The 21,501-nt window shown below is 47.0% G+C and overlaps 1 protein-coding gene across 1 annotated transcript in view; it reads right to left on the reverse strand.

Moving 5' to 3' along the window:
* KIF13B (kinesin family member 13B) overlaps window positions 1-21,501 on the reverse strand; it is a 427,996-nt gene that overhangs the window by 92,576 nt on the left and 313,919 nt on the right. The window contains exons 26-28 of the mRNA XM_030198710.1: window positions 16,734-16,763; window positions 14,912-15,011; window positions 629-755 (exon numbers count right to left, since the gene is read on the reverse strand). Of these exons, the coding sequence (XP_030054570.1) occupies window positions 629-755; window positions 14,912-15,011; window positions 16,734-16,763 (257 nt within the window). The remainder of the gene's footprint in view (window positions 1-628; window positions 756-14,911; window positions 15,012-16,733; window positions 16,764-21,501) is intronic.

A 21,501-nucleotide genomic window follows, 5' to 3' on the forward strand; every position in this document is an offset into this window, starting at 1 on the left:
GTAAATATATTTCAACCTTCGCTGTGTGAAACTCTTTATTAACAATTAATAAATTACCATTAGACTTAAAACAACATAATTTTATACAGCAGTTCAGGAAGGCCTTTAAGATCTATTTGATCCCTGATAGCTGAACAGAAATGAGTGGGCTATTGATGATATAAGGTTAATTAATTTATTATTTTTATTTCTTATATTTTCAATCTGTTCTTGACTTTTATTGTACTTTATGATACCATCAACCATTTTGAATGATGATTGTCATTAGGGAAATGGTATATAAAATGTTTAAACAAATAAATTCTGCAACTAATATACCTTTATGAATATGCTGCTAGAATGTTCCCCCATCTACTGGTCATAATTAGGCAAAGTTACTGCTGAGTATGAATTATGTTGAAAGGAATGCTTAAGAGGAGAGGTAATGTAAGCAAGGCATTAGTCTTCTGAAGCAGAGGCACATAAAACTAAAGATGCCCTGTATTTTTCAGTGTAACTCTGTGTCCCTCAGCAAAGCCACAGTAGACTTAGAAGCTTAGATATAAATAATGGTTACATCACTAATGTTACCCATGGTTAGATGATTCTAGAGAACAAACCCAAAGTTTATGATATATGGCTTTCCTACCATTCTGCTGGTGCTCCGGGAATGCCACTTCCTGCTGAAGGAACCATGACTGCATTTCGCTCCTCAGTCAGAGTCAATCTCATCTCCAACAGCTGTGCCTCTCGATCTGCATCATCTTCAGTTTTATCTGAAATTGGCAAATATAAGGACATAAACAGAAAAAATATACAACTTTAGAGGTATTTAAGTGTTAATCTCCATTCATGTGTCTCTCCTGCTTTACTTCTTTCCTATAAGAATCTTCTTCCAAAGTACTGTACCTACTTTGTATGATCAAACAGTCAAAGTACACATAAGTTAGGTAAAATAGATATGGGAAAAATCGTTATTAACACAAATTCAAAACAAGTTTCCCTATTAAAATCTTGGAATGGCCAACTCTTGCCCTCAGGAGAACAAGAAAATTAACAAACACACATAAAAATTCAATCATATATATAAAACTACCAAAGCAATTTTCATTCAGACATTTAAATATTTAATACTAGTAAAAGAGGCCAGTTTCCAACAGAAAGGGAACTCCCCCTCTTGACCCCCTCCTCCTCCCCATGACCCCCTCCTGACCCCCCTCTCTCATCTCAGGACCCCTCCCCACTCCAGTCCCCCCTCCCCATTCCAGTCCGATGGCCCCAGTGCCGTCCGAGTTCCAGGCCCCCCCTCCTCCGATATCCACACCCCCCCCTCCTCCGCTTCAGACAGGCTGTGGTTTTGCTTCTGTTTCAGCTGTTCCTCTGGTCCCACCCTCATTTCCTGTTTGCGGAAGAGCGGGACCAGAAGAGCTGAAACAGAAGCGAAACCAAAGGCTGTCTGAAGCGGCGTCTGTACTTGCTGGACTTCAGTGTTGCCAGCGGAGCAGGAGGTAAAACTTTTTAAACAGCAGCTGCTACTTACGAAGGGCTGGGGCACCTGCACACATCCTCCTTGCACTCGGAGGCCACAGAGACAGAGGAAGGGAGGCGCTGGGTGGCGGAAATGGGAGGAGAGAGGGGGCGTGGAACTCCAACGGGAGTGAGGCCGTCGTGGCCCGTGGAACTTGGACGGACGGACGGACAGGAGTGGAAGGAGGGAGGGAGGTAGGTAGGGGATCATGGAACTTGGGGGGGGGGGGGGGAGGCGTTTGTTTACTCACCTCCGGTGGCTGCTGCTGGGTTCCCTTCCCTCTCACTTCCCATTGGTCTGCCCTGTAATGTCATTCCCAGGGCGGACCAATAGGAACTGTGTTACGAACCCAGGCAGCCAGACGGAGGTGCAAATTATTATTTTTTTTGATTTGAAAAATAATTTTTATTAAACACTCCATCAATGATATAATATACATACACTCAGCTAACCAGCTGTGCAGTTGTACAAACAAAGTGAACTTCAATTCAACCAGTTTCAAAACATAAGTGATTTTCTCCCCTACCTCCCACCCCTCCCCACCTTCTCTTTCATGGCTGAATCCCCTGAGCATTAATAGCAGTGCTCCATAAATGTTCTAAATGCGTCCACTCCGTCGCAGCAGGCTCATATCTGCCCATCCTTCTGTCAGTCAGTTGCTCTAGTCCCACTATGTTCCGGAGTCTCGTTTTCCACTCTAAAATTGAAGGACCCACTCTTTGTTTCCAGTGGGCGGCTATCTCCAGCTTTGCAGCTGCCAAACATAGTCTTTTTAGCCGCTTCTGCCACTTCTTGCCCCTTTTATTTCCCCACCCCAACAAACACCACTTTGGCTCTGCAGGGAATTGGGTATCCAAGATAGATGTCAAGCACATAGCTATTTCTTCCCAGAAAGAGCGTACAGGAGTACATGTCCACCACACATGCAAAAAAACTACCTAATTCTTCTTCACACCGCCAACACCGGTCTGAAACAGTGGGGTACATTCGTTTTAGCCTATCCGGTGTGTAATACCATCTACTTAGAACTTTGTAGGCGTTTTCTTTAATTAGCACACATACAGATGCCTTTTTCACCTCCATGCACACCCGTTCCCATTCCTTCACACTCAATTCACTATTCAAATCACGCTCACATGCTTTCATATAAGGTAATTTAATCAAAGTGCTTCCCTTAATATACCTATAAAGTCTAGAAATACCTCTCCTCCCTCCCTCCAGAATGACCCATATATTTTCTAAGGGCTCCTGTTCCCTCAGGTCAACTTGTAGCCACCCCTGTCTGCTCATATAGTGCTTGACCTGCAGGTATGCACAATAATCAGACTCCCGCAGGTCAAACTTCCTCCGTAGTGCCCCAAATGCTCTCAGTGTCCGATCTGACAGTAAATCCCGGAATCTCCGCAGGCCTTTTCTATACCACTCACGAAATGTACCCCCCGCCTGCCCAGCTGGGAACTCAGCTTCATGGATGATATGAGCCAATGTTGAGGTTTTAACTCCCTTCTTAAATTTACTTTTCAACACATCCCATGTATGCTTCAAATGCACTATGAAAGGATTTACATTTCCTCTTTGGGAGGTGAGGTGCAAATTATTATATAGGATAATATAGTATCTTTAAAACAGTTCTCAAAATCTATATATTCCCACCTCCAACGTTCTGAAGCTTACTCCGTGCCACTGAAGCCCTGAAGCCTGCCCCTGAAGCCCCCCTTGTAGTGTTCGTAGGGTCTCAGCACCACTCATAGCCCTGCCCTCAGCCCCGCCCACCCCGACATAATTCGCAACTCCAACGTTCTGAAGCTCACTCCGTGGCTTCACTGCAGGGACCAGGGTAGGGTATGATACATACCTGTAGCAGTTGTTCTCCGAGGACAGCAGGCTGATTGTTCTCACGACTGGGGTTGACGTCCGCGGCAGCCCCCACCAACCGGAAGAAGCTTCGCGGGACGGTCGGCACGCAGGGCACGCCCACCGCGCATGCGCGGCCGTCTTCCCGCCCGTGCGCGACCGCTCCCGCCAGTTGAATGACTAGCAAAAGATGAAACACACAACTCCAAAGGGGAGGAGGGAGGGTAGGTGAGAACAATCAGCCTGCTGTCCTCGGAGAACAACTGCTACAGGTATGTATCATACCCTTTCTCCGAGGACAAGCAGGCTGCTTGTTCTCACGACTGGGGTATCCCTAGCTCTCAGGCTCACTCAAAACAAGAACCCAGGTCAATTGAACCTCGCAACGGCGAGGGTACAACAGAAATTGACCTACGAAGAACAACTAACTGAGAGTGCAGCCTGACCAGAATAAATTCGGGTCCTGGAGGGTGGAGTTGGATTTACACCCCAAACAGATTCTGCAGCACCGACTGCCCGAACCGACTGTCGCGTCGGGTATCCTGCTGGAGGCAGTAATGAGATGTGAATGTGTGGACAGATGACCACGTCGCAGCCTTGCAGATCTCTTCAATAGTGGCTGACTTCAAGTGGGCCACCGACGCTGCCATGGCTCTGACACTATGAGCCGTGACATGACCCTCAAGAGTCAGCCCAGCCTGGGCGTAAGTGAAAGAAATGCAGTCTGCTAGCCAATTGGAGATGGTGCGTTTCCCGACAGCGACCCCTAGCCTGTTAGGGTCGAAAGAAATAAACAATTGGGCGGACTGTCTGTTGGGCTGTGTCCGCTCCAAGTAGAAGGCCAATGCTCTCTTGCAGTCCAATGTGTGCAACTGACGTTCAGCAGGGCGGGTATGCGGCCTGGGGAAGAATGTTGGCAAGACAATTGACTGGTTAAGATGGAACTCCGACACCACCTTCGGCAGGAACTTTGGGTGGGTGCGAAGCACTACTCTGTTGTGATGAAATTTGGTATATGGAGCATGAGCTACCAGGGCTTGAAGCTCACTGACCCTACGAGCTGAAGTAACTGCCACCAAGAAAATGACCTTCCAGGTCAAGTACTTCAGATGGCAGGTATTCAGTGGCTCAAAAGGAGGTTTCATCAGCTGGGTGAGGACGACGTTGAGATCCCATGACACTGTAGGAGGCTTGATAGGGGGCTTTGACAAAAGCAAACCTCTCATGAATCGAACGACTAAAGGCTCTCCAGAGATGGCTTTACCTTCCACACGATAATGGTAAGCACTAATCGCACTAAGGTGATTCCTTACTGAGTTGGTCTTGAGGCCAGACTCTGATAAGTGCAGAAGGTATTCAAGCAGGTTCTGTGCAGGGCAAGAACGAGGTTCTAGGGCCTTGCTCTCACACCAAACGACAAACCTCCTCCACTTGAAAAAGTAACTCTTTTTAGTGGAATCCTTCCTAGAGGCAAGCAAGACCCGGGAGACACCCTCAGACAGACCCAACGCCGCGAAGTCTACGCTCTCAACATCCAGGCCGTGAGAGCCAGGGATTGAAGGTTGGGGTGCAGCAACGCTCCGTCGTTCTGCGAAATGAGAGTCGGAAAACACTCCAATCTCCACGGTTCTTCGGAGGACAACTCCAGAAGAAGAGGGAACCAGATCTGACGGGGCCAAAAGGGCGCTATCAGAATCATGGTGCCGCGGTCTTGCTTGAGCTTCAGTAAGGTCTTCCCCACCAAAGGTATGGGAGGATAAGCATACAGGAGGCCGGTCCCCCAATGAAGGAGAAAGGCATCTGACGCTAGCCTGCCGTGTGTCTGAAGCCTGGAACAGAACAGAGGCAGCTTGTGGTTGGTCTGAGAGGCGAAAAGATCCACCGAGGGGGTGCCCCACTCTCGGAAGATCTTGCGTACCACTCTGGAATGGAGCGACCACTCGTGCGGTTGCATGACTCTGCTCAGTCTGTCGGCCAGACTGTTGTTTACGCCTGCCAGGTACGTGGCTTGGAGAAGCATGCCGAAGCGACACGCCCAACGCCACATACCGACGGCTTCCTGACACAGGGGGCGAGATCCGGTGCCCCCCTGCTTGTTGACGTAATACATTGCAACCTGATTGTCTGTCCGAATTTGGATAATTTGGCAGGACAGCCGATCTCTGAAAGCCTTCAGTGCGTTCCAGATCGCTCGGAGCTCCAGGAGGTTGATCTGCAGATCCTTTTCCTGGAGGGACCACAGACCCTGGGTGTGAAGCCCATCGACATGGGCTCCCCACCCCAGGCGGGATGCATCCGTCGTCAGCACTTTCGTGGGCTGCGGAATTTGGAATGGACGTCCCAGGGTCAAATTGGTCCGTATGGTCCACCAGAGCAGTGAAGTGCGGCAACTGGTGGAGAGGCGGATGACATCCTCTAGATTCCCGGTGGCTTGGAACCACTGGGAAGCTAGGGTCCATTGAGCAGATCTCATGTGAAGACGAGCCATGGGAGTCACATGAACTGTGGAGGCCATATGACCCAGAAGTCTCAACATCTGCCGAGCTGTGATCTGCTGAGACGCTCTGGTCTGCGAAGCCAGGGCCAAGAGATTGGTGGCCCTCGCTTCGGGAAGGTAGGCCTGAACCGTCTGGGAATTCAGCAGCGCTCCTATGAATTCCAGAGACTGAGTTGGCTGGAGATGGGACTTTGGGTAATTTATCACAAACCCCAGCAGCTCCAGAAGTTGAATAGTGCACTGCATGGACCGGAGGGCTCCTGCCTCCGAGGTGTTCTTGACCAGCCAATCGTCGAGATATGGGAACACGTGCACTCCCAGCTTGCGTAGGTAGGCCGCTACCACCACGAGGCACTTTGTAAACACTCGTGGGGCAGAGGCGAGCCCAAAGGGCAGCACACAATACTGAAAGTGCCGTGCGCCCAGGCGGAATCTGAGATACTGTCTGTGAGCTGGCAGTATCGGGATGTGAGTGTATGCGTCCTTTAAATCCAGGGAACATAGCCAATCGTTTTTCTGAATCATTGGCAGAAGGGTGCCCAAGGAAAGCATCCTGAACTTTTCTTTGACCAGGAATTTGTTCAGGCCTCTCAGGTCTAGGATGGGACGCATCCCCCCTGTTTTCTTTTCCACAAGGAAGTACCTGGAATAGAATCCCTGCCCTTCCTGCCCGGGTGGTACGGGCTCGACCGCATTGGCGCTGAGAAGGGCGGAGAGTTCCTCTGCAAGTACCTGCTTGTGATGGGAGCTGAAAGACTGAGCTCCCGGAGGACAATTTGGAGGCAGGGAGGTCAAATTCAGGGCGTATCCGCACCGCACTATTTGGAGAACCCACTGGTCGGAGGTTATGAGAGGCCACCTTTGGTGAAAGAATTTTAACCTCCCTCCGACCGGCAGGTCGTCCGGTACGGACACTTGTAGGGCGGCTATGTTCCCGTGGATCCAGTCAAAAGCCCGTCCCCGGCTTTTGCTGTGGAGGCGCAGGGGGCTGCTTAGGCGCACGCTGTTGACGGGAACGAGCGCGCTGGGGCTGTCCCTGTGCCTGACGAGGCCTTCGGGCCGGCTGGTTGTACCTACGCTTCGCAAAAGAATAGGGTGCAGCCTGCCGAGCCCGGGAAAAACGCCCGCCCGCGGGGGCGGGTGCTGAAGGCGCCCGGTGGGAGAGCTTGTCGAGAGCGGTTTCCCGCTGATGCAGTTGGTCAACCATCTGCTCGACCTTCTCGCCAAAAATATTATCCCCCCGGCAAGGGACGTCAGCCAGTCTCTGCTGGGTGCGGTTGTCCAGGTCAGAGGCACGCAGCCATGAGAGCCTGCGCATCACTATACCTTGGGCCGCAGCACGAGATGCCACGTCACAGGTGTCAAAAATCCCCCTGGACAGGAACTTTCTGCACGCCCTCAGCTGCCTGACCACCTCCTGATATGGCCTGGACTGCTCCGGCGGGAGCTTATCGACCAGGTCCGCCAGCTGTTGCACATTGGTCCGCATGTGGATGCTCATATAGAGCAGGTATGATTGGATGCGGGTCACGAGCATGGAGGATTGGTAGGCCTTCCTCCCAAATGAGTCCAGAGTGCGAGACTCCCGCCCCGGGGGCGCCGAGGCGGTATCCCTCGAACTCCGTGCCCTCTTGAGAGCAGAATCCACGACCGCTGAGTCATGGGGCAACTGGGGCCGCATGAGCTCTGGGTCAGAGTGGATCCTGTACTGGGACTCTGCTTTCTTGGGAATGGTGGGGTTAGTTAGTGGTCGCACCCAGTTCCGAAGCAGCGTCTCCTTCAGGACATTGTGCAGCGGTACCGTGGAGGACTCTCTAGGTGGTGATGGATAGTCGAGGACCTCGAGCATCTCGGCCCTCGGCTCTTCCACAGAGACCACGGGAAAGGGAATGCTTATAGACATATCCCGCACAAAGGAGGCAAAGGAGAGACTCTCAGGAGGTGAGAGCTTCCTCTCCGGTGACGGCGTGGGGTCCGAGGGAAGGCCCGTAGACTCCTCTGAGGAGAAATATCTCGGGTCCTCCTCTTCCCCCCACGAGTCCTCATCCTCGGTATCGGACATTAGCTCATGTAGCTGAGTCCGGTACCGGGCCCGGCTCGACGTCGAGGCACCGAGGTCTCGGTGTCGTCGAGCGGTGGACTCCCGCGCCGGCGGGGACGGAGCTCCCTCCATCGACGTCGACGGGGACTCCACCTGCGTGGCGGTCGAGACCGGCACCGCAAGCGGCGGCGGTGTCGACAGCTCCGGCGCCGGGCTAGAGCTCGCCGGCGCCACAGTCATCGGCGCCGGGGGCGCAAGCACCCCCGACGCCGGCACAGCCTGGCGCATCAGCCCTTCCAGGATCCCCGGAAGGATGGCTCTGAGGCACTCGTCCAGGCCCGCTGCCGGGAAAGGCAGTGGGGCCGGTAAGGGTGTCGGTGCCAGAAGCTGCTGGGGGCCAGGAGACGGCACCGAGGTGCCGGAACCCCGACGCGTCGGTACCTCCACCACCGACGGAGATCTCTCCTCTCTGCGATGACGCTTCGGCGTCGACTCCTCTTCAGGGTGCACCGAGGGCTCCCGGTGACGGCGCTTCTTATCTTTTTTCCGGTGCACGTCACCGGCGCCGGAGGGCATGGAGGAGGAGGAGGTCGATCCCCCTCGGTCTCGAGGTACCGGGTCCGACAGGGTTCGGTCCCGTGGCTCACGAGCTGAGGGAGTGACCGGGGCCGACTGCCCACGCGGCCTCTCAACCCCACTCTCACCGGCGGGCCGACGGGACCTGTTCTCCTGGGGTCGCTGCCATCGGTGCCGATGTCTCGGGCATCGATACCGGTACCGAAGAACCGGCCTTCGATACCGATGCCGTCGAGGTCGACGTCGAGGGGCCGGCGCAAGTTCCAAAAAGACGGTCCCGCAGAACTTGCCTCGCAACCTGAGTCCGTTTCCGGAGACCGAGACACAGCGCGCACGACTTGAGATTGTGCTCCGGCCCGAGGCACTGGAGGCACCAAGCGTGGGTGTCGGTCTGCGAGATCGGCCGGCCGCAGCGACCACACTTTTTAAATCCACTCGGGACCTTCGAGGACATCGACGGAAAAATCGCGTCGGCGAAGTCAAAGTCGGCAATGGTGGCTAAAATCACACCACGAAAAAACTAGCCGACCGAGCGGCCACTAGGCCGCAATGAGGCGTCCCCGCTGGAAGCGAGGGAAAAGGGGAGCGCGTGCTCCACACGCGCGAAAATCTTTTTTTTTTTTTTTTTTTTTTTTTTTTTAACAATACAAAGAAAGAAAGAAAGAGGAACCGAACGGGTCAAAGCAACGATCCGCGTAAACGCGGTCGAAAAATCCGGCGGCTGAACGGAGAGAGAGGCAATTGCACAACTCTCTCCAGTCGCGGAAAAAAAGTAACTGGCGGGAGCGGTCGCGCACGGGCGGGAAGACGGCCGCGCATGCGCGGTGGGCGTGCCCTGCGTGCCGACCGTCCCGCGAAGCTTCTTCCGGTTGGTGGGGGCTGCCGCGGACGTCAACCCCAGTCGTGAGAACAAGCAGCCTGCTTGTCCTCGGAGAATCGTGGGTTCGTAACGGTGTAGACATCCATCTCTGCCCCGCCCTCGTGTCAAAATGTGATGACGTCGAGGGCGGGTAATCAGACGACACAACTCCTCCAATGTTCTGAAGCTCACTGTGGCTTCACTGAACGGTTCACACAGCATCTTTAAAGAGTCAGAGAAAAAAAAAACCCTTTCCAAAACAATCTCTGTTTCAAAGGTAACTTTGTTGAAGGAGAAAAGGGAGCATTTGCGAGGTGGCCTTTGCTGCTAAAGCACTCTGGCTCTCAGCGCCCGACGAAGGGAGGGAGGGACACCCTAGAACTGGGAGGGAGAGGAGAAGGGGGAGGGGGACCCCGGAACTGGGAGGGAGAGAGGGAGGGGGGAGGGCCACCCTGGAACTGGGAGGTAGGGAGTGTGGGGGGCCGACTCTGAAACTGGGAGGCAGGGAGGCCGACCCTGGAACTGGAAGGGGGGGCGACACAAACTGGGGGACAGGGAGGGGGGGGGGCAGCCAACCTGGAACTGACAGGGACGGGGGGGGGGGGGGACAAAAACCCAGGAACTGGGAGGGAGGAGGGCCCCCTGGAACTGGAAGGGAGGGGGGGGGCCCTGGCACACACTCTCATTCTTACACACACACTCTCTCTCACACAGACACATTTGCACCCAGTCTCACTCTGTCACACACACACACACACTCACACATTCACTCTTTCTCTATCACACACACTCTGTAAAACATACACACTCCCAGAAAAACCTTGCTAGCGCCCGCTTCATTTGTGTCTGAAACGGGCCTTTTTTCCTAGTGTTTTATAATTATACATTTCATATTGATACAGTATCATTACTAATAATCATTTTGTAATCATTATTAATCCTTATACTTGATTTAAATAAATATTTTTTTAAAAGGTCTTCATATATTAATCAATTTGACCGATTCTAATAAGTGTGGAGAGGAGATAGTAAAGATTTTCAAAGCAACCTTTAAATTAGTTCTAAAATCACTTCAGAGGATTGATGGGTCAATGCACTACTAGTGAAACCAGGCAAGCCTAGTAAGATAGGGATTTTTAAAAAATTTCCAAACCCGATAACCTTCTCTAGAGGCAGTAGATGAGCAGCTGTGTGAAATTTCAGTGATATTAGTGATGACGTGTATATGAGACTGAACCGAATTTATTGAAATTTGAATCTCGACTTTGCTCTGTTTTTGCCATTTTCAGGACACAAACCACTGCAGTCTGCACAGCACTGGCCTTAACTACTGGAGTTGCTGTCTAAGCACAATTAAGTTTTGTTTCCAATCTCTTTCCATATAAAAATCCTTTGTGTTTATCCCACACAATTTTGAATCATGTCACAGGTTACATCTCCATCTGCCCCAGGAGGACACTCCAGGCATCCACCACTCTTTCTGTGAAAAGTACTTCCTGATGTTACTCCTAAATCAAACCCCCTGTAATCTCAATCCATGTCCTCTAGTTCTACCATTTCCCCATCTCTGGAAAAGATTTGTTTTTATATTAATACCTTTCAAGTATTTAATATCTATCATATCTCCCCTAAACCTCCTTTCCTTTTAAGGCATACACATTCAGCTCATCAAGTCTTTTCTCTACCGTCTTTTGGTGCAAACCCTAAATACTTTTTGCTGCTTTCCTCTGAACTGCTTCTATTCTCTATGTCCTTAGAGCAAGGGCAGGCAATCGTAGTCTTTGAGGGCCACCACCCAGTCAGGTTTTCATGATTTCCCCAATGAATATGGAGGCACCCCTCTGGGGTGTCTACTCTGTTGGAAATCTGTGTCATCCGCAAAAAGGCATAATTTTCCTTCTAAACCTTCACTAATGTTGCTCACAAATATATTAAATAGAATTGGCCTCAGTACTAATCCCTAAGGCATTCCGCTATTCGCCTTCCTTTCCTTTGATCAGATTCCATTTACTACCATCCTCTGTCATCTATCAACCAGTTTCCAATTCAGTTCACCACTTTGGGTCCTAACTTCAATTCTCTCAACTTATTCATGCATCTCCTATGAGGAACTGTATCAAAGGCTTTAATGAAATCCAAGTAGATTACATCAAATGTGTCCTTTATCCAGTTCTCTGTCACCTAGTCAAAGATATCAGACTCATTTGGCAGATTTTCCTTTGGTAAAACCATACTGCCTTGGATCTTGCAACCAATTGGATTCTAGAAGTTCACTATTCTTTCTTTCAGCAGCATCTCTATTAGTTTTCTAACCACTGAAGTGAAGCTTACCAGCCTAAAGGTTCAGAATAGTTGAGTTAAACCCTGCAAAATCTCCATACTCTTCAAACATCTCCATTAAAGCAGGCAAGGAGCTAAAAGGGTTGGTAATATGGACTAATAGATCATCTGCAAATATGGATAAAAACTCATCCCACTAAGAGAAACTCCCGAGACTTCTGGATGTTGTTGAATTTCCCTAATTAGCAGGTCCAAAGTGAGTACAAACAATAACGGGGATAAAGGGCACACCTGTCTGGTGCCTCTCCGGATGGAAAATGTCTGTGAGAAATAGCTTGGGGATTAGAATACAATAGCTTTATTGCATCAAGAATCACCCCCTTGAATCCATATGCCTCTAATGTTACGTTTTCCAAAGCTGGAACTAGGTTTGTGAGCCCTTGGACCACTGCTGAGGAGCGGCAGGCAAAACCACCCCACACCACAGGCAAGGCAGAACTCTAACACTTAGCCTGCACTTAGTCGCCCTTCCCCAGGAGTTGAGCCCCTGGCTCTAGGCGGCCGGCAGGACTTACTGGACAGGGCCGGGACTGGATATCAGCTAGGCAGCACAGGGACTGAGGGTCAAAGGGGAAAGCAAATGAACAAGGGCAAAAAGGCAAGAAACTGGGCTAGGACTCACAGACAGACAATACAACACAAGGCAGGGAGTGGACAAGCTAGGGGACAGAGACTGAAAGCTGCAAGCAGCCACAGAAGACAGACAACACAGAACCTAAGAACTACACAAAGAACTGCAAACCAGGAACAAGACTAAGAAACAAACAATAGCCCTAAACTAAACTACACACAGACTAGCTAGAAATCAAACAAGAGCCAATACAGTAAAACCAGATCAGGCAGACGTGCACACAGCACACCGACAAACCTCAGGGCCTTAGGCGATGCAAAGGCAAAGCAGAAAGGTTTCAAAACGGCTAGTAAGTCCAGCAGCAGCTGAGGCTCAAGCTGCAGCAATCACCAGGCAACTACAGGTGCTGTGTAGGTTCAACCAAAGCAAGCAAGTCTGGCAGCCCGGAAGATACAGACCGGACTAGGCTGAAATCTGGAACGGGTGACAATAACCAGACAGTCCATTGCAGCCACCAGGTCTGGCCACCAGGTGGCGAGAGAAAGGACAGCACGAAACATGGGCACAACCGTGACATCTAAAACCAAAAATAAAAACTCCCAGGACACCCTATCAAATGCTTTCTCAGCATCAAAAAAGACTAATAAGGAAGCCATCCGATGGTGACAGACCCGCTCCAAGGATGCCAGCATCGCTCTGATGTTCTTAACCGCTGATCGTCCTCGCACGAACTCCACCTGGGACTCAGACACCAGAGAGGGGAGTACCTTTGCTAGCTTATTTGCCAGGATCTTAACCAGCAATTTTGTCTCATAATGAAGCAAAGATATAGGTTGATAGGAAGAGGGCATCAACAGATCCTTCCCTGGCTTAGGCAGTACAATCATCTGTGCTAGATGTAGAGTTGGGGGAAGTGATTAGTAAGCAAAATATTGTGAAAATATATGAGCAGATGAGGTAGAATGTCTGAAACCAGAAGCTTGTAAAATTTGGCCCAATAGCCATCTGGCCCTGGCACCTTCCCCAACTTGCAAGAGCCGTCAATGGCCAGATACAATTCATCTTCCATAATAGGCCTGTTCAGGTCAACTAGCTGCGAGGAAATCTTAGGCAGATCTAAATTCTCTAAATACAATGATCTCGACAGGGTAGGCGTACATTCATACAGTGCGGCATAATACTCCCTAAAAATTCCATTGATAGCTGTGTCAGAGTTAGTAAGGGAGCCATCTGGTTGTCTTTTTGCGCCCCTGTTGATCTTGTATTAATTTTGCCATAAGCTTCCCACTCTTGTTACCATGTATATAAAAAGTTGATAGTTATAATAAAAATTAGCCTTTACTGCTCTTTGGTGGTGAAGTTCGTTCAGTTCAATTTGAACAAAACAGAGGATTTGTTACTCTCTGTTGGGAAGCGACTAGATTGCATCCTACTTGTTCGAATTTGAGTCTCTAGATGCAGGATATTACGATCCCACATCCGTCTTTTACAGATACAATAGACTATTGTGTCCCCTCTCAGAACTGCCTTAGCTGTTTCCCAAAATAAAATAGGTTGAGCTATGTGTCTGCTGTTATGCGTATGAAAGTCCTGCCATTTCTTGTGTGTCTATTAGATTGTAAGCTCTTTGAGCAGGGACTGTCTTTCTTCTATGTTTGTGCAGCGCTGCGTATGCCTTGTAGCGCTATAGAAATGCTAAATAGTAGTAGTAGTAATAATATAGGCCTGGTATTGAGTATCTGTGTATAATTCTAATGGAAATCTTCACTGTGGTCTGTTAAGAGATCCCCCCCCCCACCCGTAACTGAATCCAGACCAACACATGGTCCGAGATTCCATACAGACCAATTTCTGCCTGGCTGACCTGAGAGAATAACCCTCAGCTGAGTAAGGGGAAAGGGAAATGGGACTTGATATACCGCCTTTCTGAGGTTTTTGCAACTACATTCGAAGCAGTTTACATATATTCAGGTACTTATTTTGTATCTGGGGCAATGGAGGGTTAAGTGACTTGCCCAGAGTCACAAGGAGCTGCAGTGGGAATCAAACTCAGTTCCCCAGGATCAAAGTCCATTGCACTAACCACTAGGCTACTCCTCCAGTAGTAAGTAATCCAGCCTGGCCTGGGTACAATGAGCTCGAGATAGGTGTGCATAATCTCTTTCTCCTGGATGAAGCATTCTCCACACATCTGTAAGATCAAACATGTTGAAAACAAGGGGGAGGCCTTTTGTCATACCCAAATCAGCCTGAGCTGAGGGGTGCGATCGGTCTAGCTGATGATCATAAACCATTTTAAAATCACATCCCAGGGTCATATTATCATCCGAGTCAGGGGACAGTTGCTTGCGTTCGTAACATCCTGATGTCAGCTCGCTTCCAGCGTTCCCGTCCCTCTCACTGTTCTGCCCTCCTCTGACGTCATTTTGTCTTTACGTGAGGGCTGGACAGTGAGAGGGAAGGGAACGTTGGAGGCTTGCTGACGTCAAGATGTTACGAACCCAGACAGCCAGCCAGCCAGCCATAGAACGTTGAGGTACAAGTTATATAGTAGATACTGTAATTGTCAGAATATAGTCTTTCAAACTTTACTTCCTTCTCCCTCACCCTCCATTTCTAAATTGATCCTTTATGAAAGTAAGACTCATCAATAACTATTTACCTACCAAGTCTGCTGACAAGCTTTTGTAGCTGCTGATCTAGATATTCTTGACGCTTTGTCAATACATTCAGCCATTTCCTTCTCAGTCTCTCTAAATCCCTGTCCTGCAAAGAAAGTAAAATATGAATTAGCATGTCCAAAGGCAGGGATGAGCCTCTGATGATATAACATATTTGGCAATGATTCAATCTCCTATTTCATAGCTATGAAAAGCACCAGACTGAAAACCATACTGATAGCTTAAGTCCTCTATCTGCCAAGTAGGCATAATACAGGTTAAAGGAAGCTTTCTCATAAATGCTCTGCTAATATGCCTGAACCTACTTCTGGAGATAAATGGAATGGTAGCTGGCATTTCATGACCATCTGTCAGAGCTGGAAAGTCCTGCACCCATGTCAAGTGGCTGATAATTTTGCTACTGATATATAATCCAAGAAGGTGACATGATGACCATGCCAGCCCAACAGAGTACTGGGAAAGGCAGAAGGTCAATGTGACTGTTCAATATATTTGGTTGTGGTTGTCAAATATTCTTTATTCTAGCAAACCTAGCAGCTACTGCTATAGACTAATCCAAAAATCAACTGAAAAATGTGTCTCATTGGGCCCTGGCAGGATAGTGTCATGGATTACTTTGACTGTGTACTGAATGCAGGAAGCAAAACTTTCATCTCTGCTAGAACGGCTTTATTTATGACTGATGCACCTACAACATGACTTCAGGGTAAAGAATCTGATTTGTACAACAGAACCAAGGCAGTTTTCAAACTACATACAGAATCATATTTCTTCTGATGATAGATGTGGAGTACTCTCTGTTATATGACAGGATTTCATAAACAGATATTTTACTGCAACCAGATCTACTATAAATCAGCAGCATTAATGCTGGGTATAGAGAAAACATGAGTCTGGCCCCAGTCGGCAGTGTATCATGCAGTCCTCTTTTTGAGTGGAGATACTGCAGAAAGTGAAAAGGCAATAGGGGGCAACAAACAACAATTTCAGGTTATGAGGCAAAAAGGTATGAAAATCTGTAATATCAGCCTCAAAACATGTTTAATTCAGGATTCATTCAAATGCAATAACAAACACTATAAGCCTTCATTGTTCATTTTGTTTACAGTTTGTGTGACAAATCAAACTGTGTGTGACAATGCTCCAAAGAAAAAGTGTCTTATTGAACCAACAGTCTTCAGGACAGGAATATTCACTTTCATAACTTCAAAAGCATTTTTTAAAGATTTATTTGCCAAACTTCAGCCATTATCCTCCTTGTGTCAAACATCTATTAACACTCTCCCCTTCCAACTTCATAAATATTTGAAATGTAGAGGTCCTCATCTCCAATATGTACAACAATTTGCCTTCTCTCACTGTAGAGACATCTTGAAGAGAAGTCTGAGTGTCAGAGAACATTTATGCATTCAAATTTAATACAAAACCATAAACAAAATCTCCCATTGTTATTACTTTAAAATGTTGTATGTTTATCATTTATATCGGCTCCCACTGACAATGCCCATTAAATTCTAGTGCATCATATACTCCTACATATCAGGATTTGCTTATCAGTTTTCTGCAATCGAGCAGTAGGTCCAGACTAACATTTTGGGAAATTATTATTTTTTTTTTAATGTTATTCATGACACCTTGTAGGCATTATGGAATGCTGCTACGTGACTATGAATTTCCATGTTAAGAATCTACTCCATAGAGCATCTACAGAAGATAGCTCTCACTGTGGTATTTACCTGACAAGAGGATAAAAAAAAGGGAGACAAATGCCATATGTGTTGGTACAAATAAATGACAGAACGCCTACCTGATAGCTGTCCATGTCACCATCTTCCTCCTAAAACAGAGAGACTTTACTCATTAAAATGCTACTCAACACAATCAAATATGAAATGCAAGAGGTGCTGGAAGGCTGATGAGCTGCATGGACATAGAATAGGCTACCTCCCTTCTCCCTGACCTGCCAAAATCATTTTTGCACACGGGCATCTTACAACTTCTGCCCCTATTTTGAGTCTACTTGGCAGGAGAGATGATGAAGCATCAAATTAGCAAGAAACAAGCAGTCTCTTCAAATTGTTTCTGGTATCAAATGCTCAAAACAGGATCCACTGACACTGGGGAAAATGACAGATGGGAAGCAGGGTTTTTCTATTGTCAAGACCAGAGATAAGATTTAAAGAATTAATCACAGTGCACTTTGAGAAAATTAAGGCAGAAGTGCTGAGTTGACAATTATGGAAACCCACTTTAAACACAGACTTGAAAAAGCTGAGTTGCAAGCTAAACAAACTAAAGAAGTGACATCACAGTTACAAATAAAGGTACACAAAATGGAATGGTTAGAGTGTGAGTTAGAATAGTTGCAGTAACTTATAAATCTTAGGGCTGCAAGAAGGCAAAGAAGGGTCCGATATCACTGCCCTATCCCCAACCAATAGTATTCAAAGCTGCTTTGGTAATCACAAGTTAGAGGTTGACCGAATTTCGGTTTCAGTTATGGTGCCAACAGTGGCCTAAAATCCTTTTTCTGCCCGGTTTCAGTTTCAGCCAAAAGACTGTGGCCATGGTTTCAGTCGAAAATAACCGTGTGTTTTTGGAGGAAGCTGAAAATTTGTGCTTTGCCCTGTTTGTCAATGTGCCTTTTTATTCTGGATTGTGCATCAAGCTTGTATAATATCTACAGTGTAGACCAGTGTCTGGACTCCTTTACTCTATTTTAGTAATCTATATTATGCTTGTCCTAAATCAGTTTTATAACTAAATACAAAATAGGAAGCATCTCAATGCTACTTTCTCTTGCTACTGGTGCACAGTTTGGGTAAGCATAAAAAGCTGGAAATGATGATTATTTTTCACACATTCTCACAAAGTTCCTGTGTCAAGGGATATTTAAACTACATCTGCACTGACTTGGGAACCTAAATATGCCAGACTTGTTGAGAAGTCCTTGTTACAACAGCTCTCCCGTTTGTTATCCTGTGCTTGAAGTTCCTGGGACTGGAGGGTAATCTCCTGTGGATTTAGCAAAGGACTGCAGACTGCAAGCTTTGACAATCCTCAGTGGGCCTCATTAGTTCATGCTGACACAACCAAACTTTAATTTTTGGTTTTGGCCGAAACCAGCTGGTTATTTCGGCTGAAAGTGTTCAGACAGTTTTGGTTTTGGCCAAAACTGAAAAAAGCCTCTAACACAAATATTACACACAATGGAAGCAGCAAGAACTAGACAACCTGAATTATGAAGGAAAACAGTTGCTTACTGTATTGGATCTTGCAAAGTTAACCATGGTATATTGCGAGAAAGTTTTAGAAATGCAAAGCTGAAATTTACTCTGCATAATGCAACTATAAGATTTTATTCTCTGGACCAACTTCTGGAGACTCCTCAACTACTTTAATGACATGACTCAATAATAAGAGTACCTAATTTTAATAAGGCCTGTTTGCAGCAGAAGCACTTAAGAGTAAAACACTGTGAAAGAAGAAACGCAAAGCTATCAGCTATACGCTATATGCACTTTGCTTCCTTTTTTCCTCTCTACAAATGGTTAGGCTAAGGTTTTCTTTTCTTTTGGTGTACCCCAAAGGAATTTGCTGCGGTGGCATCTAAGAAGTAGAACTAGTGAGATGAACTATTGACTAATCAGCTTTCAGTGTACTACTACTACTTAACATTTCTAAAGCGCTACTAGGGTTACGCAGCGCTGTACAATTTAACATAGACGGATGGTCCCTGCTCAAGGAGCTTACAATCTAAGAGACAAGTGAACGGACAGTCCGATAGGTGCGGTCAAATTGGGGCAGTCTGGATTAAGTGAATGGTAAGAGTTAGGTGCCGAATGCAGCATTGAAGAGGTGGGTTTTAAGCAAAGACTTGAAGATGGGCAGGGAGGGGGCTTGGCGTAAGGGCTCAGGAAGGTTGTTCCTGGATAGTGTACTGGATAGTGTTGGCTGACAGAGTAGATTTAAATAATTGACCCCTGATGCAGGTGTGTATGCCAAAACACGGCCCATGTTGGATCTCTCACTAAAGAACTGCTTTGCTATCCCAGCCTTGGAAGCCTCTGGTGCTTTTTTTCTGCTGTGTACTTTGGAATCCCTCTCTTCTGCTGTTGTTAGACTAAGGTTTAGCCATTATAGCCTGTTTATTTGCAAACTTTGCTATACAGAGGCAAGTATGTGTGATGTACTATTTTTTTTTATATGGTATGGCTTGGTTTGAAATTTAAGCCAAGGACAATATGTGAACTTCTAAATTGTTTCTGAAAGTTTGATCATCTAACATTACATGTATCACCTCTAAAGGTGGGCTGCGGCATCCAATTAAAATGAAAAAGAATTTGTAGTATGTTAAAAAGCTTTGTCTTTCCATATTGATTTTACTGGAAATGAACCTGCATATCCATTAATTTCTTAAATTCAAGGATTATTTGACAGGGCATATAGTATGTGCTCCTGTGCAAAGGGAAAAAATGGAGTATTTTGTGCTCTAAAGATCTAGATATAGAATTCTTAGAACAGCATACAGATGGACACAGAAGGAAGATGGGTCTTAGTTGATGCAACAATCAGGAAACAACCAAGACCACTCCTATTATGGAGGCCATTAGACCACCAGAGATTTTTGAAGGTAGGTCAAGGGAGGGCAGAGTTGGTAGGCAGTTTGGGGGGGACAAGTTTTCTGTCGAGGGAGAGACTGGCTTGGGGTGGGGGGGCATTGCTTGCAGCGGCGGAAGGCTTTCAGCTGCAGATTCGGTTTTAGTCACCTTCTAAAGGCTGGCTGGCAGTTGAAGAAGCACTGGGAATATATCTCCTTGCAAGTCTATGTGAGAAACTTGTTGATTGTGCATTCTCAAAAATAAATAAAACAAACAAACATTTATCCATTTATATCATGAATTATCTAAAAATCTAAGCGGGTACAATAAAAACATTCACAATAATACAATTTACAAAAACACATAATAAATATAACTTCTTCTCATGAAGCTGCCATCATATAACATCCAATAGTCAATTTAATCACCTTATGAACTCATGACTTTATTAAAAACACAGCCACCTTCAACATTAAATGCTAGTTGGAACAGATGGGTCTTAGGCTGCATCTTAAAGATTCTATTTTTCTGAATTCTAAGGTAATATCATTCCACATGATTGGACCAGCAATATAAAACATGCAGGTGTGATTTTCCTTTAAACAGACGCTGAAACATTCAACAAATATGCCTCTTGTGACTCAACTGGTCTGGGTGGACGATAAGCTTTGAGACTTGTAGCAATACTCTGAGGTGCATTACTGTGTAGTGCTTTAAAGACCAACAGTATTTTGTAAGGTTCCACACAACAGACAGCCAATGAAGTTTTAACAGCTGCAGAGTCTCTATTTTAGACAACTTGTCAATCATACAAGTAACAGCATTTGGGGTCACTTGCAATGCTCTAAATGATGATTGTGACAATCCATAGTGGATAGCAATGCAATAATCCAGATGAAGCATTATTAGACTTTGCATAACACGCCCAAAGTTGTCTACTATGAACACATTTTTTAATCTTCTAATTTTGAAAAAGATAATTTTTATAACTGAAGATATCTGGGCTTAAAAATTTTTTTTTTTGTAGTTTAAATCCCCTAAGAGGCTCACACCAAAATGCAGGAAAACAGGCACCAACGCCCGCCCTAACCCTCGGCTTTGCTCAGACTCGCAGATATGTTTTTCTCTCAATATCAGCACTACAGGCTGCACAGGCTTCTTTCTCCTTTCAAAAGGAGCCAAAATCCAGCAATCTAATGTGAAGAACGCAGAAGAAATCCTCTTCTCAAAACCCGAACACCACCCGACCTGGTGGTGTGTTTTCAGCATTAAGGCCAGTGATAGTTTCTGTGCTGTCTTCTAAGCATTGGAGTGAATTCATAATCAACCTGATTTGAATCCATTTCAATGCATTAAATGCAATTTGCTCTGATTTTCAGCACACAGATTAGCTCACGCTGGAGGGTTTTGTGCAGGCTGCACTCCTTAACATGCATGCAGTTCTTGTGCTAATCGCTACCAGCATCGGTGTTAGATTTTGAGTATCTGGACCCAAGAATGATGAGCTTAAATGGTATAGAGCCAAAGGAGTTGTGAACTGAGACTAGGGAAAGAAAGGGATTATGCACTTGGGGGCTGATGATCAAATTCCCTGCACTGTTCCAAACAGCACTGTAAAACTAGCATGGGGAATTAAAGCCCCCATGATCAAAACTAATAGCATGTGTGCTATTAGTTTTCATCAGGGGGCTACTACTGCGGGAGGATGGTACCTGGGCATGTGCTCAAGGCACAAGTTGTTTTGACAGGTCTGGGCTGTCAAAAACCTGCCAAACAGGAGTTCCACCCCCCCCTCCCCAAACACAAGGGACGAGGATTCAAAAGTGCTACTCCCTCCTCCCTTCTAAAGGTATGGGGGGGGGGGGGGGATTAAGGGGCACTAAGCCATCGGGGGGGGGGGGGGGGGTGTAGGGTTGCCCACTGGGCCACCAGGGTCAGTCTTCTGGTGTCAGGGGAGGATTAGGGGGGGCTAGT

This window comes from Microcaecilia unicolor, chromosome 3 (genome assembly GCF_901765095.1).
Source record: "Microcaecilia unicolor chromosome 3, aMicUni1.1, whole genome shotgun sequence".
Taxonomy (NCBI): domain Eukaryota; kingdom Metazoa; phylum Chordata; class Amphibia; order Gymnophiona; family Siphonopidae; genus Microcaecilia; species Microcaecilia unicolor.